The sequence below is a fragment of the Mizuhopecten yessoensis genome, unplaced genomic scaffold, assembly GCF_002113885.1.
Source record: "Mizuhopecten yessoensis strain PY_sf001 unplaced genomic scaffold, ASM211388v2 scaffold9385, whole genome shotgun sequence".
In the NCBI taxonomy this organism is placed as follows: Eukaryota; Metazoa; Mollusca; class Bivalvia; order Pectinida; family Pectinidae; genus Mizuhopecten; species Mizuhopecten yessoensis.
This window is the reverse complement of record NW_018408021.1, coordinates 861,735-885,539: the sequence shown is the minus strand read 5'-3', so window position 1 is coordinate 885,539 and position 23,805 is coordinate 861,735. Positions and strand designations below refer to the sequence as shown.

General features: G+C 36.2%; 1 protein-coding gene across 8 annotated transcripts in view; it reads left to right on the top strand.

Annotated features, from left to right (window-relative positions):
* LOC110457951 (protein-methionine sulfoxide oxidase mical3b-like) overlaps window positions 1-23,805 on the top strand; it is a 55,782-nt gene that overhangs the window by 25,142 nt on the left and 6,835 nt on the right. For 4 of the 8 annotated variants that reach the window (XM_021509460.1, XM_021509462.1, XM_021509464.1 and 1 more), the window contains exons 3-26: window positions 138-345; window positions 824-940; window positions 1,244-1,345; window positions 1,580-1,836; window positions 2,241-2,498; window positions 2,677-2,882; window positions 3,480-3,598; window positions 4,040-4,193; window positions 4,667-4,863; window positions 5,356-5,462; window positions 5,827-5,901; window positions 6,189-6,398; window positions 7,472-7,664; window positions 7,901-7,995; window positions 8,286-8,373; window positions 9,560-9,767; window positions 10,443-10,469; window positions 14,360-14,559; window positions 14,964-17,735; window positions 18,310-18,377; window positions 18,833-19,043; window positions 19,678-19,774; window positions 20,147-20,220; window positions 23,313-23,427. In XM_021509460.1, coding sequence (XP_021365135.1) covers window positions 138-345; window positions 824-940; window positions 1,244-1,345; window positions 1,580-1,836; window positions 2,241-2,498; window positions 2,677-2,882; window positions 3,480-3,598; window positions 4,040-4,193; window positions 4,667-4,863; window positions 5,356-5,462; window positions 5,827-5,901; window positions 6,189-6,398; window positions 7,472-7,664; window positions 7,901-7,995; window positions 8,286-8,373; window positions 9,560-9,767; window positions 10,443-10,469; window positions 14,360-14,559; window positions 14,964-17,735; window positions 18,310-18,377; window positions 18,833-19,043; window positions 19,678-19,774; window positions 20,147-20,220; window positions 23,313-23,427 — 6,158 coding nt within the window. Of the gene's footprint in view, window positions 1-137; window positions 346-823; window positions 941-1,243; window positions 1,346-1,579; window positions 1,837-2,240; window positions 2,499-2,676; window positions 2,883-3,479; window positions 3,599-4,039; window positions 4,194-4,666; window positions 4,864-5,355; window positions 5,463-5,826; window positions 5,902-6,188; window positions 6,399-7,471; window positions 7,665-7,900; window positions 7,996-8,285; window positions 8,374-9,559; window positions 9,768-9,946; window positions 9,965-10,149; window positions 10,156-10,442; window positions 10,470-14,359; window positions 14,560-14,963; window positions 17,736-18,309; window positions 18,378-18,832; window positions 19,044-19,677; window positions 19,775-20,146; window positions 20,221-23,312; window positions 23,428-23,805 lie in introns of all 8 variants that reach the window. The other 4 variants (XM_021509466.1, XM_021509465.1, XM_021509467.1 and 1 more) reach the window with 4 other exon arrangements.

Sequence of the window (23,805 nt, the reverse complement as noted above, 5' to 3'; positions counted from 1 at the left end):
TCCATCTTCATTTGACTTTGGTTGTTCGGAGGAAGTTAAAAACCCAAACAAACCTAGTTCAACTCTGACAACAACTGTAAGCAGTGAAGCTGCAAAATCCAAACTGTTAAATAATCAATGAATCGTGTCCTTAACAGGTCCTAGTGATTGGTGGGGGACCATGTGGACTGAGGATGGCCATCGAGTGTGCCCTGCTCGGGGCACGCGTGGTGCTGGTGGAGAAGAGGGACAGTTTCTCCAGGAACAATGTCCTCCATCTCTGGCCCTACCTCATTACTGACCTCAAAAATCTTGGCGCGAAAAAGTTCTTTGGCAAATTCTGTGCTGGAGCCATTGATCATATCAGTGAGTACATCGTGATTTAAAAAAAAACCCATATTCTTGGTTATTCTTTTTCAATGTTCATTTCAGTAACTGTTTTATAACAATTTGCAGTGAAATTGTGTTAAAGATAGATCTATATCTTAATTTCACTTTTATGTTTATGACCATCATGGGCCATCCACATGTAAAATTCAAGAAGACAAAATAGTTAGAAAATGAATATATGATCAATGAAAAGTAATAAACTTATAACTGACAAGAGGAAAAGTAGAAGAGAAAATAAAGGAAGATCTCAAATCTTAATAAATTACCTTCAAAATGTGCAAATGATTGTTCAAGGCCAAAGTTTGGTACATGTCCCTTAACTTTTAAAGAGTTATGCTTGACAAACAGTTTTCTAAATTAAGTAAAAAAGAAAAAGAAATCATCTCTGTGTATGTTGTGAGGTATTACATGAATAGCCATGTACAATCTAATTTTTACATGTCGTTGTTTATAGGTATTCGACAGCTCCAATGTATCCTGATGAAGGCTGCACTAATCCTGGGGGTGGAGATCCACTGTAATGTGGGGTTTGAGGGCATCCTGGAGCCTCCCGAGGACCAGTCCACTCACAGTACGTAAACCATCGCAACAAAAAAACTCATCTAACTTTAATAACTGCGTCAGTCGCAACAGAATTGTTAAAGAACTCAATTAATGTCCTGAAATACATACCGATTACAATAAACTAACCCTTTTATCAAACATAAAGTGATTTGAAGCTGTATTTCGATTTGAAGAGGAATTAAAACTGACTGGTACATATTCTCTGCAGATCTTATCCAGTCTGAGATCGATTGCTAACATATCACTCTGTGTAGTCAGTCTACGGTTGTCTGTTTCTGCACTTAGTAATGTGTTGTCTTACTCTATACAGAGGTGGGATGGCGATGCAAGGTGGACCCTCCAGATCATCCAGTGTCGGAGTATGAATTTGATGTCCTCATTGGTGCTGATGGCAAGAGGAACACACTACAGGGTTAGTTCTGTTTGATAGACATACCATCATGCACATGTATTACTTTTGGTTTTGTCCCCTCGTTCTTGAGGATTGATTTGTGATAGTGCATACATTTTATCAATGGTGATAAAAAAGAAGGTAAGAATGTATTTAAAAAGATGGCAAACAATTATTGTTGTATAAACAAACGGATTTAAGAAGCTACATAATTAAGATTGATGCCTTTTTATGTCAAAATTTTGTGCTTTTCAGGTTTTAAGAGGAAGGAATTTCGTGGGAAGCTTGCAATAGCGATCACTGCCAACTTTATCAACCGGAACACGACAGAGGAGGCAAGTGTGGAGGAAATCAGTGGTGTAGCCTTCATCTTCAACCAGAAGTTCTTCAAAGATCTGACAGAACAAACAGGCATAGACTTGGAGAATATTGTGTACTACAAGGATGATACTCACTACTTTGTGATGACCGCAAAGAAAACCAGTTTACTCGACAAGGGGGTTCTCATACGAGTAAGTTTAATGTCACAGTTAGTCATTTGCTGGTCAGATTGTGTTTTGTCAGCCCACTTTACTATTCTGCCACAGTGCCCATCATATGGTGTGATCAGTTTTATTGGTTATTCACTTATGCATATAAAGTCATCTTGAGATATTTTTTAAAGAAATTCTATTGGACTTGAATTGAGAGCTAGATACTGAGGAAATTGTGTTTTTTGTAAGTTGTTTCTCTGTCTTTAAGATGTACTTTATTATACCGGGAAACTTTCGCTCAGTCAAATATTCGCCTTTCACTTTGAAATTCTGTATCAGTATCCATTTGGAGAATTTCAATTTTGTATTGTGCCAAATCATGATTCTTAACTAGATTCTTACTTTTAAGTAAATAATTGTGTATTTTCTATGACGTATTCTAGGACTATCCTGACACTGCCTCCCTCTTGTCACCCAACAACGTGAACCGGGACAGTTTGATGGACTATGCCCGTGAGGCTGCTGACTTCTCCACCAATCAGCAACTGCCTCACCTGGACTATGCAATCAACCACTATGGTCAGCCAGACATTGCCATGTTTGATTTCACCTCCATGTTTGCAGCTAAAAATGCCTCACGGGTCATAGAGAGGAATGGTCATAACTTACTGACGGGACTTGTCGGAGATAGTCTGTTGGAGGTAAAGGAACACTTACAACATCGTTAAAAATATGTATAGTATAAGGTCAACATGGACCAATTGCTTTTTATGAGAAATGCTTTGGAAATATAACTTGGAATACATAAATGTAGTATGAGGGAGTTTGAAAGGAGGAGATAGTACAAAATCTCATTCTCATTGCATTTTGTACTTACAGCCTTTCTGGCCCACTGGCTCTGGCTGTGCACGAGGGTTCCTCAGCTGCATGGATGCTGCATGGATGATTCGACGCTGGGCATCCGGGAAAATGACACCACTGCAGGTGTTGGCGGAGAGGGAAAGCATCTTCCTACGACTCTCCCAGACAACGCCTGAAAACCTTCATAAAAACCATCACATGTACACCCTAGACCCCAATACCAGGCGAGTCCACAATGGAACAAAATTGTAGATAAATAACTAAACGAGATATGAATACTGAGCATTGATTTATTTAAGGATCCTCGTACCATTGCCAAAAACTTTTATAAAAGATGTTAAGATGAAATATTAACAGTATTCTAAGTGTAAAAAAAGATGCTGCAGGGCTAGACCCAGCTTCAAACCCTGAACTTCAGACTGCTAAACCATGCCTTAACCAATTGAGCTATTTGGTTGATCGAAGTGTCCTTGCGCAATTGTTTTACAGCTATATCTGAACGGGAGTTAAGGAGAAGTTACTACATATTATAGAAAAAGCCACAGTGTAGTGTTACAGGGTTCTTAAACAGTTTAGGATATTTGACATGTTAAGATCTTCATGTTAGATGGAGAGTATGTCATTCCTATAATGATTGTTAGTTATCTGTTTTTCCATGTCCTTCCTCTGGCCGTGCAGAATTCTAACTTACCAGTATTAGGACATATAGAGATTTAATAGAGGTCAAAGTTTACGGACCAACATTACTTCTGGTGTAATTTCCAGTAACAAGTGCATTTTTTGGTGTAACATATGTTAATTGATTTGATTTTTCCAAACAGGTATCCCAACTTAAATTCCAAAGCCCTTATACCTGAGCAACTGCGACACCTGTATGACTGTGGTGATGGTACGAACATGGACGAGATCATTGATATACCTGCAAAGCGGGCTAGAAATGGTGAGAAGCCTTCAATGTCTGTTAGGGAAAAGGTTATGCGACAGAGGTTTCTAAAAATAGATAATATTGCACTGTGTGATCGCTGTTGAATTTTCTACATAGTGACCAATAGTATTTTCAGTGGATGACACAAAAGCTTACCGCAGGTAACTTCAAAAAGTTGTTCTCAGTTTTTGTCTAATGGGCACATCAAATCTTCCAAATATTATGAAAATTCATAATTCCTCTGTTTTAAAACTAGCTTCTATATATTCAATAAAGTCAGGCTTCACTTTAGTACATGTTTTACTAGATGAATGAAATATTGATAGTTGCTATCCCTGATTGTCTACTGTATTATATAGGATCATAGAAATTAACTTCTATACTATAAACTGATTTTTTCCCATGTTCATGACTCCTGCTGTTTGGTGAGTTAGACTGTGGATCTGTTTGTTACAGATGACTTTGTGGACAGCTACACGTTACTACGGTGGTGTCAGAAGCTGTTAAACACGGGAACATTCAGAACGGTACACATAGTGGACCTGACATCCTCTTGGCGCAATGGATTTCCTCTCTGCTATCTCATCAACATCCTCAAACCGAATCTCCTGTAAATAATGTTACTTTATCATAATTTAAACATGAAAAGTCATTTCCAAACCTTTTAGTTCAACCCTGATGAGTATGAAGAATGTTTTATCTGGGCAGAACTGAAAAAATAAAGATTTATTATGTAAAATCCTTTTCACAGAAAATACAATGAAAGAACTATGAAAATTGATAAATAAGAATGCTAAATTAAAGGCTCTTTTATGTGGTCATAACCAAACGATGTTTATTTAAATTATTTTCCATTGTTTACAAACACCAACCTACCACAGACTTTATGTTGTTTTGCCTTCCATTGGTGGTGGATACTTTTCGAAAACTTTTTTGAAATAGACCTAATACAAATGCACTCCTTTGAAGTTTCTATTATCACAAATTAAGGGAATTTCTTTAGAAACAAAGAAATCAGGATCAACTGCTCAATTTAAAGGCAAAATATAACGTTTCTTACTTGAATCCCTTTTCGTATTACAGTGATATGAACACTTTGAACTCCAAGGAGGCGACCAAGAACTGCCAGCTGGCGTTTGACATAGCCCAGAAGGAGTTTGGAATTGCCCCTGTGATGACCGGAGAAGAGATGACCCAATGTTCTGCCACAGACAAACTCGCAATGATCTCATACCTGTCTCAGTTCTACCAGAGGTTCAGGAAAGACCGAGCATCAAGCTGTACGTTGTGTTGATATCAGACTGTTGTAGTTTTATAGGAACCAGACACATTTTGGGAAGTGTTATCGTATGTAGTCTCCAGTGGCAATGGTGTCAGATGTTACTTTTATAAACGTAGACTTTACAATTAAGCCTGCTTGATACATTACATGATTACTATATCAAATACTTACTTTTGCGATTGTTTCTCAAATGGCTTATTTGCAAGGTTTGAATTCACGAAGTGAATAATAAATTCAAAAGCATGCACTGCCTAATATATGTATAAGTATTGGTATTTGAATTCACAATTGACTGTCTGTGCAAATTAACATTAAGACCTGTATCCCACATCTATCAGCGATTGAGAGAATTTTGAAATTTTGAGTAAAATTAGTTTTTCTATTCAAAAGTAAGAATTTGTATTAAATTTTAATCGTATAATTTAAATAAAGGATGGATTTGGTGTGTAATTGTTGAAGTAAAAATACAATTTCTGTTTATTTTGTACAGTTGAGTCGCCCCGAGAGGATAGTCACAAGAGTCATAAATCTCCCCATCACCGTCTGTCCATCCTACAGAAGCTGCGGGTCAGCGCACGATTCGCAAGGTCGAAAAAGGTTGGTGTTTGATTTATAGCTGCAAATCTGAAAGTAATAAATTTGAGAAAAACATTCACAAGTGATGGAATACAATGTTTTCACCTTTGTTATAGATTTAAATATTGCGATAAGCTTTGTTTTGGAATGGTCTGTTGGAAATATTCTTTATTCTCTCTCAAACTACATCAATAAAATAGTGAAGTTTTGTTAATGAAACATTGATATTAGTAAATATGTACAGAAGTAGTTTCCAGATATGACTTTAAAAAACCAACCTCAAATACAATCACAGTCATCAGATAAGCTGAAACAAAATCTTATTCTGAGATTAATGTTTTTATGAAATCGGTGGTCGCTAGGTAACTTGTGATTTTATGTACAGAGGAAAGAAAAGGAAGGAGACAAGCATGAAACGTCATTCAGTAAGAGGAGACTCAAGGACAATGAGGTCAAAGAGGTGAGTAAATCCCATTAATATGTTACATATCAACCAAGCTAAATAGCTTTGTAACTCCAAATCACCCAATGGTTAATTCAACAATTTTGAAATTAATAATTCTCTTCTATGTGTTTTTTCTTCTTCAAAATGTTCACTTAAGGAGGGAATACTTATTTGTAAAGAAATTAAACGAGAACTGTTTGAAGCTTTATCGAAATTTATGACATCGTCAGACCGCATGTCTCATATTTACCAATCCGAGACATCAAATGGAATTATTTTATAATAAATGCCAACAAATTTAGACAAATGGTGATGTACAACTGACCAAGTATAACAAACTACCGATGGATGAGATAGCCAACAAATTGACCGTCCAGACCAAAAGTGAAAACTTCAAACAGAAAGAAGAGTCCCTGGCAGCAGTTAAGGTCAGCGCAATGGCAGAGCTACTTGTGTCAAAGTTCAAAGGTCAACAGGAAGAGCCAGTCAAAACATCACCAGCCACCAAAAGGGTACGTTAAGCCAGAATTGAAAAAAAGGGGCTTGGTAGTAAACCCCAATTAGTGTGGAATTATTTTCATAAATTGAAAGCAGAAACATGTCATTCGCTACCTACCATATATTAAAACCCTCACAGGTGGGATCGCTACCTACCATATACTACAACCATCACAGGTGGGATCGCTACCTACCATATACTACAACCATCACAGGTGGGATCGCTACCTACCATATATTACAACCCTCACAGGTGGGATCGCTACCTACCATATATTACAACCCTCACAGGTGGGATCGCTACCTACCATATATTACAACCCTCACAGGTGGGATCGCTACCTACCATATATTACAACCGTCACAGGTGGGATCGCTACCTACCATATATTACAACCGTCACAGGTGGGATCGCTACCTACCATATATTATAACCCTCACAGGTGGGATCGCTACCTACCATATATTACAACCATCACAGGTGGGATCACAGGTACATTTTTGTTTGGCATTATGGTAACTTCATGTTGAGAAATAAATACACACTGGACCATTTTCTTTGCACGAACTTCTGAAAATGTCAATAGTTTCAGACCAGAAGATTAGGAAGTGAACTGCTAGATTTGAATTGGAAGTATATATATATATCAGTGATTTTCTTTCTCAATTTTCTGAAATGTGCACATTAATATAACCACAGGGTATTAACCATTCTGGGAAATAATAGTGGACACATCCACAAAGTATCTGAAAATATACTACCAGTAATGTTAAAGGTAATCAGTCTTAGAAAAATTAAATAGCAGTGTGCCATATATGTGTTGTCTTATAATTAGGAATGTGATACAGCAATAGCAGGGGTAAAAGTGATTAATGAAATAATGCCAACTTGTACATTCTGTGGAATGATATACCTATATAATTGTTTGTTAGTATGAAAAGGTGCATTGATAGAACACTACTATCAATTAAATTGTGCAGTTATATTTTTTTGGTTTAATTTTCATGTCTGTTCCTGCCTGATTCCAGATATGTTTCATCCTGTGAGATTTTATGTCAATTATGTAATTGTATTATGTCCCAACAGAAGCAGCCAGGGGTGTTGATGGCTGCCACCAAGGCCAGTGAGTTCTGCTACTTCTGTAAGAAGCGGGTGTATTTGATGGAACGAATGAGTGCTGAGGGCATTTTCTTCCATCGGGAGTGTCTCAAGTGTAGTTACTGCTCTGCCGGTCTCCGACTCAGTAATTACAGCCATGAGCGCTCACACACCGGGGAAGGTAGGTTTTGTGGATACTGTTGGTTTGATAACTTTGATTATGGTATTTTGTTGGAATAAAATTGCAATAAATATATTTTTCTCAAAAAAATTGTGATGTCAATAAAGCTATGTAAGAATGTAAAAAGTAAATATTTTATTGAAAGAATTCTTCTTTCTGTGATTAGGAAGTTTATTTTACCAGTTATCTTACAGTTAATGTAGACCTTTCCAAAATGTGTTTCTCCTGTGTTACAGTTAAGTTCTACTGTTTCCGACATCAACGACCAGAATCTAGGGTACAAGTCAGGAGTAGACGGAAGAGGTCTTGGCTCAAAGACGATAGTCTCAAGGTCAGTGATTATTAACCTCAAAGTTGTGTGCTTAAGATTGTTTAAATATGGAATATATAGATTTATTTTGCTGTATTGAACAGATTTTGCATCCCTTTTTCTTGTAATACTACTCACTATTGAATAATATATGTTGTTTAACTTTTTCACATGTGGTTTGCTCCAGGACTTGCATTAGGTGTTATCTAGAGGAAGAGGAAGTTTATTTTTACCAACAATGCTATCATTTACATGTGTTGCCGCTGTATTTGAACATCAATGAATGTTAATTGGAAAATTTTGTTGAACAGGAAAACATTCCGAAGATTACCATTGACACCAGTGACTCACCAACACCGCAACGTAAGAAAACCGATGGGTCACCAAAGAAAGTACCTAGTAAGTCAACAGGTTTTATATACAGGAAAGTGAAAGGTTTGTTCTGAGGAAATAATTAATTAATTAAATATGGCAATCAAAAGAATTCAATTTGCTTGAAATTGTAAAGGGTCCATTGATGGACTTAGTTATGGCTAGTTGTTAAAGGTAGGACTCATTAAACCATAAAAGTTCATTGCTAAGGTTGGGATTGATATTTAATTTTCGGGTCGTAAAAGGATTAGATCATGCTATGTGGATCCAAACTAACATTCAACATTCATGTAATTGGATATGGAAATGGTACGAGTGTTAGGGTAGGGAGTTTGAGAGGACAATATTTACATTCTGCTTCATTAATAAAGATGTAAATGGTTCTAGTTGTAAACTTGAGGTGTGGTATTTCATACAAGCTGGAGAGGAAATGGAGTTGATTTCATTCTTAATTTATACATATACTGCACTTAAAAGTAAATCATTGAAATGATCTGTGAAACATGATTTTGAATGGAATTAATGGAAACAAGATTTAGTTTTATCACTGCAATAGAAGTAATGATTTATAATACAGTAGCTGTTTTGTAGTAAAAGTGGATATTTTATGTGGAGAATGTTGAACAGGAATACTATGAAAAGATTGGTTTGATATTTTGAATTCTATGTTTGTTCTCACATTACATAATGAAAGGTATTTGTCGTTCACATGTTTGTGATTATTTAAAAGCTGAATCTGTCAATTGCAAGAAAATGTATAAAAAAATGTTTAGCTCTTTAACTTCCATTTAAAAGCACAACAGTTTGTCAATTCAGGAGATATGAAAGAACCATTGTGGTGAGACCATCTCTAAAGAGGGCAGGGAAACAACTGATTGTGATTGGTCGTGCATGCACAATGCGAATCAATGTGTTCTACATGCTAATGTTTGAACTAATTGGTTTGGATGAGTTGTTGTAAGGATAACTGGTTTAACCCTTTCACCACTGTATACCATAATGGACTCATCCATATCAATGCATGGTAGAGTCTACTAAAGTTACATAGGGGTGAAAGGGTTAACAGTAATAAAGTAAGCAATTAATTTGTGAAACTGCCAAGGTTAGAACCGTCGAAAGTTAAGATAATCAAGGTTCAGACGATAAGTGCTGAATTTGTAGTTTTCCTGGTCAGGTTTCTCTATAATCAACGATGTGAATGTTTATTTATCAGGTCCTCTGTCTCCACCCCTGATGCCAGATTCAGACTATATTAAGGCCAAGAAAACGCCAGAGAGGATAGAATTTGAGAACAGCATTGACGGTTTACAGGAAGAAGAGTCTGAGGAGGAGCTCACCGAACACAATCTCCGTGCCTCCATGTCCTCGGAGGCCATCCTCAGTGATGGAGAGGAGGAAAACATGTCAGACTCGGACCTCGAGTATGTATATATTATTGTGATCATTGAAGATCAGTGACTTTGCAGGTTTAGACAGTCAATTATTTCTTCTTTTGAACTAAATTAAAATGCTTTAGGAACAAAATGCCTATATATGCTGTTATAAAGTTAGAGACAAAAATACCACCAGAACTTGAAAATTAAATGTTTTTCTTGTTCAGACTTGATGTTTTTAAGATGTAAGTAAACCTTTCAAATACTCTGCTGATAACAAGCTCTAACAACCAATAAGTAATAATTCCAGACTTCTATTCTTTCTTCCATAATGAGTTTAATTTCTATGATATACAATATATATTGAGATGCCTTTTCTGCTGTGTAGATTCTAAAATGTATTCTTGTATTCCATTGTTTTCCCTGTCAGCTATCGGTATGTAAAATTCAGGAAAGGGAATCATATCTACATTATTATTCCTTTCTGTCCTAGTTCACTTTTAATTTTTTTCTTTAAAAATCATCAACATTTTCAGTATTTTAGTTTCGTCTTCTTTAATTGATTTTAAATTTCACTTTATATATATATATCATTTGAACTGCACTTTTAGAAGATTATCTCAAATAGTGAAATGGCTGGTTTCAGATGCATGTACAGAGACATTTTTTTTTTCATTTTTCTCCATTGGCTCTATAACACAGGGACGTGACTTCTGATTTCAGAGACCTGTATGAATTGCTGAGTGACTGGTAGGCACAGAATTGCCTTGCCTTAGTTACGATAGATGTTTGTTTTGTTTGTTGCATAAACCATTAAGACAAATGACAAAGTATCTTACTAACTGCAGATGATACCAATCAATGTAATTAAAAGAAATGTCGTGAAAGGTTTAGAAAACAAACAAAAATCATTAGTAATAGTGGATTTTTAAAAAATGTTGAAATAGTTAAATAAGTGACTTTCTATATCTTTTCTTAATCTGTTAATACATATCATGGAGACAACTTAACATTTAGCTTGAACTTCTTGGTCATGGTCTAGTTGTGCTAACAGGAAATAGTTCTTCACGATGCATAAAATGACTTTGACCTACCTACTTGGGTTGTCATTTAGAAATTCTTATTGGAAAGAAAATATCTATTTAAAGTACAGTAAAACCCCACTTAATCGAAATCGTAGGGCCCAGGTCATAGTTTGAGGAATACACGGTATTCGAAGAATCCGAGGTTCTGCTGACATTGTCATTTTTTTATCAGGTGGGACAACAGACAGTATGAGCACTACAAATACCACGTATAGTAAATGATAGAAGTTAAATTAAGATGACAGCATTTAATAAGATTTAAAATAGTTAAACAATGAAACATATAGCCACCGGTATTAAGAAAGTGAATACAATTTAAAAGCTGCATGTGTAACGTACTTGTCGTTTTGACATAGTCCACCATACTGAATTCAGCTACGTTAATTTAAAAAAATATCAAAACGAGAGTAACTCTTCGATCATTTCAAAATGAAGAAAATCTTGAATCCTTGTTATTATAATGTTGATTGATAACGAAATTAACAATCAAGATGTATTACAATTTGTATATCTTCAAAGTTGGTCGGATTCAGCTGTGTGATTTCTGCTTAATATTGCCTTGCTGAAATATGGTTTTACACACCCAGTTAATTCACACTTCCGCCAAATCATCGATGTCAAAACATTGTCTGGAAAACATAAATAAGCATACAAAATGATAATGCGGCTACAATAGGGTAACGGTACAGTTACTTAATGATACTGCCGTTAATCCTAATTATCTGTCCAGTGGACACCTGTATAAGCACAATGAGCTTGGACTGCAGCCTGTGTCTCGGGACATGTCGACGACCGTTATTCGAGGAATAACGGTTCATCTAATCCGGGGTTACTTTACAAAGAATATGTACAAACTTGGTTGGGACCAAACAAACTGTTCGGCGAATGAGGGGTATTCGAGTAATTATAAACCGAAATTGAGGAAGTGTGGTTTTACTGTACTGTTCTTTACATTCAAGTGTCACAGATCTGGAGCACTGATTTTAGTTTATTTTAAGTTCTCACCTTTCCCAGAAATACTGCTCTGTTTGTTTTGTTCATGACCTGTATTTAAGTGTTTCTGAAGTAAGTGATCCTGTCTGTAGTTGAAAATACCTTGCATTAATACTTAATGACAAGCCTTTTGCAAATTTAGGATAACTCTTTTGCAGATTCAATTATAATCAGACCCTGATACACCATTTTGTTCCTGCACATTTTTCAACAAAAGGCATTGTTTTGTCTTCAGTGTTGTGATTATCATTCCAGGTTAATTATCAGAACTTAGTTATAAGTTAAACTCGTACGAGTAAAAGACTCGGCACTCATTCTGACTCAAATGGATCATCCAGCCTAAATCTACATAAACAAGTCATTGTTTTTTTTCTCCTTATAACCCTCGAATGTCAAGATAATCTGCTTGCACCAAGTTTCAGTTTAGCTGTTTGAGTATGAAAACATTCAAATTTATTGAACAAGAATGGTTTGCTTTGATTTTAAAGTTGCTAGTTTTAGGATAAATGATTATGTGTTATGTGGAAAAAACCGACATATTCCGGTGGTTAATTTGCTGTTATATCTGTTATATTTATGTTGTAATACAACTTTCAATTGGGTTGAATATTAGCTTCTGATGAACTCATTGTAATATTAATAGTGATATATATGGTAAAGGGAATAGGGTGGCAAGGTAAGGGTGGGGGGCTATTTAGTACTATTCTTTAAATAAATATTTGATAGTTTGAAAATGAAAGCAATTTGCATGTTTTATCAAACAAGCATGCTTCATTGTAGATTGTTCCATAATGTTTTACAAAGTTTTATGTAGTCATGAAAAAAACTTATGTCAGATATAACTGTAATACATAAAGTATGATAATAAACAAAGATGAAGCAAAGATTAGCAAGTTGTCGGAAGTCGGTGACTATTTAAACATTTATGTGACAGTTCCAGTAGACTTGCTAGCAGATCTCACGATTTGTTACCTGTTTCTTGTTTGTGATTTGAGCTTGGATTGCCTCTTCCCAGAAATATCTCCCCCACCTTTTGCATGTGACATCACTACTGATAGACTAGTTCGATTCCCTGGCTTTGACCAAATTGTTTTGAGTTTGCAATACAAGGCATTTGATACCTATGAAAATACCTAGCATGGGAATAAATAGAAGTTCATTTAGTCAAGGTCAAGATCTGGCACATCATTCAAGCTTCATGCTCATCAAGAGTGCTAGAATGAATAGTATTTGAGGTGGAATTGTCGAAAGTCAGTGTCGTCAGTGTCACCATAGCTATTGATAGAATTGCATATTATCTGTGGACAGATAAAGGGAAGTAATGTCACTAGTGAAAGTAAATAAAGAATTGGGATATTTTTTTATTTTTTTTCTATATATATATATTTTTTTTATCAATTTCTAAGAATAATATACAATAATGATAATATACAATAGTAATAATATACAACATTTATATAGCACCCTATATAATTTGTAAAATTACTCTAAAGCGCTTTACAACATATGGATAATAGTATTAGTTATAACTGTAAACAAAAAAGGCTTACAATCACCTTTATACATTAAGCAACAGGATAATCATCTCAATGTGCACATAGAAATGAATAAATAAAGAGTGGTATGTACATGACGTCTGTACAAAGAGTCTAAAATGCTGATGTGCAGATGGGGGAGAAAAACCTCCCATTTGATGTGTCCTTAGTTACTTTGCATGGTATCCTTAGTATTATTGTAGTAGTGTACATCTCCATGTGAAGCATGTGTGTGACAAATTAGCCACCAACACTGTGACACTACAGTATACTGTATTACACAACGTAAGACTTCCTCTGTTAACTCACCCTAGCTCTCAATGTTGAATCTCTTTCATTTGATATTACGTCATGGTATGAGATTTGTAATTATATCAAAAGTCTGTAATGAAGTATAGTTAGTAAATATATGATGAAACTGCTTTTTAGTAAACTGTTCAAGCCATAAGTAAAAAAAAGATGGAAATGCGCAAGAATAAATTTGAATTACTTTAGTAAAATTATGAAGTACTAGCTAGGTGTTTTTACCAAACCACTTCATCCTGTTTCCGATCAATGAATATCTTACGGATATTCAGGAAATTATTTGCACTTGCTTAAAGTTCCCCTATCAGTTAATTTGAACCATGCATCTTTAAGATATGAATGGATTTTGACCTTACTATGGGTAATAGAAATATGAAATTTTGAGTGGAGAAAATACACTGCAAACATGAAGTTCTTTTTGAAAATTAGCTGCTCCAGTGAAATTATCTGTCATTTCTGGCATGTATGACGAGTTGTATATTAAGAGTTTATCATAGTACAAAACTGTAAAAAAAAATATCCTAGAAATTATGATTTTTGTGTAACTCCTTGATGTCAAGGAAAAATACAGTAATTACTGTGTGATCTGTAAATTTCCTGCGATATTAAAACTGTCTTTAATAAATGGTCATTGAACAAGATTTGTATTGTTTGTAGATTCTAATAATTAGTATAGTCTGTGTAAATTAGGCCTGTGTTTATGGTGTGCTGTGTCCTCCAGGTCCAGTGACGATGATGAGCTAACAGAGGTGATGGAGGAGACTTTTGGCCTCAAGAAGGATCTTACATTGGAGGAGGCTCTCGAGGTGGTGGAGACCCTCAAACGCAAGTCCCATGAAAACCTCATTGACGCTGTCAACAATGAGGGAAAAGTCAAGTACATGGATAGTGATGAGGATGATGACACAGAGGTGGAGGGCGGTAAGCTTCGGAGAATAATATTTTGAAATTTTGCTGTATATTCTTGTTAATATAGAAAATAAATAGATATGGTATCTTACAAATTTATTTTGGTATTGATATTTTATATTTATATAGTTAACATGTATTTATTTATTCAGATGATGAAAATAAGAAAAAATATTTCCTAATGCTTATGTTCTGGAATTAAATAACCAATGAAGTAAAACATGAAAAGAATAATTTTGATAAGTTTAGTTGGAAACCTCACTGTATAAGTAAAGAGGTTTTGATTCAGTAATTTGGATTGAGAGTAAATATACTGAATATTTGGGTTTGACAAAGGTTAGGAAAATGTAGGGGATGGACCATTTGTTTCATCTTGGAAATGGTTATCTAAAGAGTGTTGACCCTGTATGTTACAGACTCTGACTTTGAGACAGATCAAGATGATGAGGATACAGAGATGGAAGATGATGTTTGGGAGGAGGCTGAAGAAGAACAAGCACCTGCTGTAACACCAAACAATAAACTCTCACTCAACATTCCACCTCCAGACCCTTCTAATGTTGAATGCAAAGCACGGCGAGCTAACTTCTTCACCACTCCTCCTGAGGTAGTCAGATTGGACCCATGGAAAATGTTTGGTATGGGAGAAACAAATGAGGATATCAACAAAATCCCCAAGTCTGAGGACTCGGAGGAAGTGATCACGACTCAGCCCCATGCCGCAGCGGATATGATTGGGTCTGATACAGAGGCCACAGATCGTCAAATTAAGACAGAGATATTGGACGAGGATGAAAATAAAGAAAGACAAGAGGAAGTGATGGCAAGAGCTGATGAAGATGATCAGAGGACAGATGAGGAATGTGATGAAGTGTTTGATTCTGAGGAGGATGGAGAGGATGTGGATGATAAAGATGCTCTGAAATATGAAATGGAAAAACTATTAGTTGACATTGATCACAAGTCTAGTGCAAGTGGTGAAAGTGTTCCTGATATCCTCAAGACTGATGAGGAGGAAGTTCACTCTTCTTCAGCAGAGGAAGACGGGGAAGTAGCAGGGGTAGAGGTTGGTATGTTAGAGGACACAGAACAAGCTGTGCTTAGGAGTGTACAACAGATGAGTGAGAATGGCTCGTCTTCCTCAGGACGTACCACATTACAAGATGTGTTAAACAGTGTGGAAGGCATGAATGCCGAAGATGAGAGGATTAACTTGCAGGACTTTACTGGGGTAGACGATAGGTTTATTACACGGACAAGAGGGGGTAGGAAAGGGGTTGTGAAAAAGAAAAAGCGGCCAACGTACCGTGATTCTGTTGGGTCCGACTCCAGTTTCACTATCTCTACACCTAGCCATTCCGGTCGGTCATCTGTGAGTTCTCTTTCGTCCGAGCTGGATCATAATCAACCATATGGCGGAGAGGATGAAAACGAAGAAAAACCTGATGAGGATTTATTACGAGATTATCAGCTTACTCTTAGTCAGGCTTTGGGGGAAGATTACAGTGATAGTACAACTCCTAGAGACAATGGAAACCAAGATAATCTTGATGAAACTCTTCAAGCAGAACAGGAGGAGTTGGATAGTTCGATTGTAGATAAAGAAAAAAGTTTCTATGCAACGCCCAATGCAAGCGCGAGTGATAAAAGTGCTAATATTAGTGACAAGTATTCATCAGCAAATGAGAATTTTTCTGAGATGTCTCCAGATGCAGTGTTTAATGATGATTTAACCAAAACCAATAGTAACGGTAGTGCTTGGCGTCCTCTCCCTCCCCCACCCCCTGTAGATAATAATGACAATGTGAAATCCTCCACTAAATCGCTTACAAAGCGTCAGAACAGTACAGAATCTGGGGGTGACTCTGGAAAGGAGGGACGCACATCTACGGGGAGACAACTCCCTGATATCAGCAACCTCACAAGTAAGGTATCTGAGCAAGGGTTTCAGAGCAAGTTCATGAAAAAGAAGATTGGTTCTCCGACCTCAACTATGACAAGTGGTGACAGTACGACTAGTGGCAAGGAGAGTTCCTCTAGTCCAGAAATGAAGTTTAAACACAGGTCTGTTTCCACTGACAGTTCTAGGAACAACTACACTTCATCCTCATCAACAAGTGGGGATAAAGACAGAGTACCAAAGTCAAAGGAGAAAAAGATGCGAGTGTCGGTAGATCATACCAAGCTCCGAGCTCTTAGCAGCTATGAGGATAGTTCAAGTCAAAATGAGGAGGCAGGGGACAGGAAAAAGAAAATTGGCATAGATTCAAGACTGAAAAGTAAGATGAAAGAAGAGATATATAAGCCACGTGTGAGTGTAGGAGAGCACATGGTAGATGACATTCCATTTGCAGATGACAGCGAAGAAGACCCGCACTATGACAATTTCTATACACCAGCCACCTCTGTCAAGAGTAGGCCAGCTCCTGCCATGAAACGCCCCAGCCCTCAGCGGGACATCAGGAAACGAATCCTGCCTACTCCTCCCAATCAAGGAGAAAGCACGCCAGCTGTGCCAACAATTGACCACATAAGACAGCTCAAACGAACAGATATGGACAAGGCACGCGAAAAGGCTCGAGAGAAGGCAAGGTTGAAAAGTGATGAAGAGTTAGGGTTGGCCAACATGGGGTACACCCCTGTGGCAGGTCATAAAGGTCACCGGTATCGTCGGGGCAACAGTTCCACCCCAAGCACCAGTGATCAGGTCTTATCTGACAGTGATGATAACCATATTAAATTAAAAGTGCTGCATTCCACACCAAATGGTGAGGTCGTCCTACCGCCAAAGTTTACCAAGGATAAAAAGACCAAACAGTTTGATAATAGTACCAATGGTAAAAGTACTGATAAGTCAGATACTGAAACCAAGTCAACAAACAAGAAACGCAAATCTCTCCTTCAGATGTTACGGCCCGGCAAAGAAAAAAACAAAGATTTTAAGGACAAAAGGTCGTCATCAAATGATACTCTTGATGAAAAATCTGAAAAGAAAGTGAAAAAGACACCTAAATCTGATAAGAAGAAGAAAAAGACACATAAATCTGAAGGGGATGCTTTGGACAAGGGCCTGAGTGAAGGTATGCAGGATTTAAAGATAGTGGGGTCAATGTTTGGACAGAAGGACACCCCTACAGGACGCCGCCCAGGCCATGCTGTCCGAAGGACAGTGGCCCCAAGGGCTGACTGTAAGTGTTAACTACAAATGTCATGACACCTTTATAAAGAGCTTTTATTCATGTATAAAATCTAACCCCGAAATTCCAAGATAAGTCACTTCTATCTGGTGTTTGGATTATCTACCTATTCTGTAAAAAATATTAATTAAACTCTGGGTTGTACCCCAAAACAGTACTTGAAAAGTCTTCATTAAACAACCATTGCTATGTTATGGTAATGGTTGATTGATATGTAGTGTGGTTTTACACCTGATACTTAATCTACTGTAATAGTTGCCTTTTTGAGGGGTTTACATTTTTTATAATATTTGCTGTAACATTTCTTTTGTGAAAATTAATAGCAAATTAATTTGTCCTATCGTTATACTTTATGCCATGACCATAATACCTTTAATCCGTGAAAATGAGGTGCCACAAAAAAACAACCTTACATAGTTTAAAATTATCACAGAAATCACAGAAAACAGGTTTTGTTAATGTAACATTTTGCTTTATATCACATTTCCCTCTGATAAATGATAGATGACATTTAGAGGAGTATACTGTAATACACAACATACATTCTGTAATGTTAAACTTTCAGTGGAAGAGTTTTCGGATTCTGATGAAAGTCACGTATCTGTTGACACCACACTGTCCAGGCGATCAAGGGTAGGTGAAGCTCTTTACATGCAATTAATGTAGCCACATTTTATGTTTTGAGGTATTGACTTAAATGATTTTACACTTTCTTCAATAACTTCAATAGAAAAATGTACCAATGGTTTGATGTAATATCACAAATCTGTTTTTCAGTGGAAAAGTACATATAATTGGATTAAATTGCTGAAATACGTTTGTGAAATGAAATATAAATGTTCACATTGATAATACATGTATTTAACTTCCAAATCAAGATGAAGGATACTTAAAAACTTTAATTTGATATTTATGAACAGATAAATTATAGGTGTCTCATTTACATCTGCCTTAACACTTTCACCCCTGTGTAACTTTAGTAGAGTCTACCATGTATTGATATGGATGAGTCCTTATGGTCTACAGTGGTGAAAGGGTTTAAGATACTCGAGTGATTAAAGGTATGAACACTGTTGACACTGTTCCAGGACCGAAGGACAATGTCAGAAGACGAGGTGAATGTTAAAATTGCCCGTCGTGTGCAGTCAGCTGCCAAAAAACAGCAGAAGCAACGAGAGCAGAAACGTCTGAGGATGGCCCAGGAGATACAGAGACAACTGGAGGAGGTGGATGTCAAACAGAGGGAGCTAGAGGAGCGGGGCGTCTCTATAGAAAAAGCACTCAGAGGGGAGGGTCCAGGTATGCAGTAGGAGCAGTGAAGTTTATAGGGGAGAGGCCACGGCCCATATTTATAAAACCATTCTCATAAGGCTGAAAGTAGCCAAACTTGTAGCTGATTTACAGTCTAGATGTTTAATTTTGATTCCATCACAAGGAGCAGAGAGTTATTAGAAAGATGGTTAGAGATCAAAACTACAGTTTGAACATGAGAACAGATAGAGTATGGCCTCAGGTATGCTGTACTAGGAAGCGAGGAGTCAAATTGTAAAGGAGACAATTTCTTCAGAGGAGTTTTGTAGGGGGAGGAGTTACACTTAAAGTATATGTAAGAGAAGGTGTGTGTGGGTGGAGTTATCACATATGGATGGGAGGAGTTATATTTGTAGGGGTATGCAGCACATGTACCTAAAGATTCAGTCTATAAGAGAGGAGGAGTCCGGTATGTAGATAGAGATATATAGGATCAAGTGTACAGGGGGAGTGGCCATGTCCTCAATAGAGGTGGTCATAGGCTTCCACTGAAAAGGAAAGACCAAGCTAAGATTAATTTGAATTAGGAAAGAACCTGTTGATATTGGGATAGGAACAAAACCAACATGTGCTTTTGATGAAGTATGATAATAAATATATATGTACAAAACTTACTTTCCAGATGCCGAGCGTGAAGAGAAGGAATTGATGCAGGAGTGGTTCAACCTGGTGTATGAGAAGAATGCACTAGTCCGATACGAATCTGAGCTGATGGTTAAGTAAGTACTGCATACCACTAATCTTATTTCTCTATACCATATATACATTGAACATTTTCAAGATCTTCTGAAAGAGTTTCAAACTATTGTAGGGCATTTCAAAATCGATAAATAAGTCCACAGATCCAATCACTGATCATATCTAAATTCAATCTGAAATCTTGTTTATTCCTGACTTTTTAAATGCCTCCTACTTCACTTAGATGTAACTCTTTAATAGCCATTACATTTATGATACTGTATGAATGCCGGTGTCTTATTGTAAGTTATACAACTCTTATATGCAATGGAATTAAAATTGAAACTTTCTAAAATTTGATAACTAGAATGATCTTGGTTAATACTTTACTAGTGCCTGTTTAACACTTTTAGTGCCCAGTATATGGAACTTGAGGACAGACACGGTCGTCTGGAACAGAAGCTCCGAGAGAGGATGGCTATGGACAGTAAGTGTATTCGGATCATCAGGATGGAAGTGAAGTCAAAGAAACATGGTTGGGGTTTTCAATGTTCCAAGTTTAAGATGATAAAGGCAGAAGAAAATACTTTTTTATTCATTAAAGAAGGGGAAGAAAATATTGTAGTTTTTGGTTATAAGTTTATATAAAGATTTAACGTACATATTGACGTTATGTTTTTGGAGTGGGTTTTGTAGGGGTTGGGAGTAAAAGTAATTATTAGTATGGGGGTTGGACTGAGCACAGGATAACCTAGTGCTCTTCAGGTGTGCATGGAATTGGACCATGGCAACTTGAACACAGGATATAGAGCTATTGCTAAATGGATTTTAAAGGTTGTGTAATATATAATGTGAAAACTTGTGTTTCCTTCATTTTCATTTAACTCATAAAAGAAAATGATATACATTGTATCCGCATTTGAAGGCTTTGCTATGGCTTCTGAGGCTGTTTATCAGATGTATACATCCATCAGCTATGTAGTAGAGAGTCTGAAGTGCATACAATACAGAAGTGTGTGATTTGTGTAGATGTAGACCATGTCATCTCATTGTTTGTTGCATGTGTCATGGACCTAGTAGTTATAGTGTATTCCATGTGATGGAGACATATCATGTTTACCCTGGATGTCCCAACCCTTTATATGTGGTTTTCCTAACATTATGAAGTATATTTGTATCAATTAGGGCTTTGTTAAAATATATGTTCTCTTCAGACATTCTGATTACTTTGACATACTGAAAATATCCATATTTATGAAGTTTATTTTTTTCGCTCATTTCAATTACAGTATTTGTGACGTCATTATAGATGATAAACTTTGATTTAGAAAATTCAGTCATGATTATTTTCAAGAATTGTTTTCTCCTGGACATACTGTAAGTTCTGGCAGACAAAACTAGATTGAAGTTGTATTGATGATTTGAAGGGATTTTTCAGACTTTTTGCTTTACAATGGTGGAGAGCGGAGCCTGTCTGAGATGTTTCGAGATTTTGCTATATTAGGTATCCAAGCACTGTTTTCTTCTGTAGCCATGTGTGTGGTGGTGTATATTGGCTGATAACATGTCAGAAGTTTTCTCCCCTCGTTGTAGATTACCTCCCTTCATTAACATCTAACATCTCATCAAATGTGTTGTTCACATGATTTTGTACAAGGATCACAAGTTTGTCCCCATATAAGTCTGTGTGAGATCATCCTTCTAGATAATGACTTCTGATCCCCCTGTTGTTATTAAGTACCTGACTCCAAATTCAATCTTCACTCAAAATTCTAAAAAGCAGAAAAGAATACTTTTATAGTATCAACCATTTCATTTCTCATGGCAAAACATTGATGAATTTTGGGTCAGCTGAATATTTGGAAATTTCATTCATATTCAGATTAATACACAGATATCTTGAAGCTGCAAAAACAATTACAATTATTTCCTATCTGGTACATGGCATTAGTGGTAGTCTTGCTAGCTAGGTCTGGATTTGGTTTACGAAACATGTATTGAATATGTTTTGTTATTATAGAATTAATTTTAAAAGCACAATTGTATAATTATTTTGTATTACTGGTATGATAAACATATATCCTCAGCCAAGCAAATCACAAAATTATTTGAAAATTTAGGAAATACTTGATGTGTTTGGACAAATTTACGAATATTTTATAAGTTATGCTTTGTTTTTAAATGGATGATTGTTTTCTGAAAAATATTCTTCAATAATAATGATGCAATATTAGACTATGCTTTGTCTTAAATGGTTGGTGTTTTTTTGAAAATATTCGTAATAATGATTATGCAATGTTATACATTGCTTTTAAAATGACTGTACATGTATTGAAATTGCTTGGTTGAACAAGATATATTAAAATGGAAAATATATTGGATACAGATTAACAATGAAATCATTTTTCATTTTACTTATATTTGAACAAGGAATTACCTTTCATCTTGATTAATTGACCACTTAAAATAAATTTTAAAATTTATGATTTTAGTTGTTCTTCCTAATTCAAGGGAAAATATTTCAGTTCCCATGCCATTGTATTAAAGATATCTTCTATCAAACTTAAAAACAATAAAGTATATGAAATTTCATTACAATATCACAACCATTATCATGCTTGTCATTCATTCCATATCATTTCACACTGCTCAAGTCTTATTACTGTAGTTGTGGAGTTATTGCCTATGTGCTGGTTAGAAATGTTTTTTGTTTATTTTTAGCATGCTACCTTGTCCGGGCTAAACTATCAAACATACTTCACTACAAATTGTTTTCTTTTTATTTCTTCAATATATATTTTGGTGAAAGGCATATTCAGATTATGACTTTTAAAAAAAAATCTTGGTTTTGGAATACTCAACCTGTTGTATGTGACCACCTATCTGCTAGTACATGTAAAATATGTTTCTCTATGAAGACTCATTTTAGAAAAACTAGAAAAAAAAACCTCTTTAGTCTGATAAAAACAAAAAATCTGTTTTCAATCGAGTGTTCATCTTTTTATTCCAATCCAATGTGTAACAAAGCATTGAAAAATCGACTTTTGATAAGACTGATGAAATTAAACGTGATTGATAATCAGTTCACACAGTGATATCTTTGAATTCCTGACAATGTAAAATCCTGTTACTAAGAGCTCTACAATAAGGCCTCAGATTCAGGGAAAAGTCCTGGAATTTCAGAGCATTGGGCCATTTTCAGCAATTTTAGTCAATATCAAAGTTAAGAGAGGCCATTCTATGTGAAATAAAAAGAATATTCATTATTGGAACATGGAGGGGTCAATGGCCCCATGGCCCCCTCCAGAATTATCCCTGAGATTAACTGACAATGTTTAGACCAAGAAATTGTCAAATACTCCTTGACAGTGTTTAGACTTAAGGTATACCTACATGTGGTCACTGTACAGTAGGTTGGTGCAGTACTGTTTGAGTTTATCCTGAAGAAAGTAGCATGTGACTGTGTTGTAGACTTGACTCCTGATGGCTAGCTCAAAATCTCTCAATATTGGGTACATAGGCCTCCGATGTGAGTAATCTGCATGCCCTATAACCTTGAAACACGCCGTTCATTTTCAGATATAGTTAAAACCCAGGAACAGGCTGCAGAGGAGAAGCGAATTCTGGACGAACTCCTCCAAGTTGTGGAGGAACGCAACAATCTTGTAGCCATGTTGGAGGAAGACCGACTCAGGTAGAATAGTGACTGGTATACGTTTACAGGTGTGACCCACTCATTAAGGTGTTAGTTGTACCCAGATACTGGCTGGTCCTCTGGTACCCTTGCTAAGGTGTGATACTGCTAAATGAGAATGTTGGTTTGGTTTTAAAGTGTGGCTTTTAGAGGTACAACCTGCGCTTTCTTCATCAGATGCATTATTTATTTAGTCAGTTCTTACCTGGATTGAGAAGTGAATGATTTAAATTGGATACCTCAGTTTTATGAGGGTAGCACATGTGTGCCTTAGGTAATTGTGTAACCTTTTTTTGTGAGTTATTCCTGCACATTCCAAAATAAGGACCCATTTTCACCTTGAATCTCAGTTGTAAAGCTGTTTGTCCTCAATGCCCC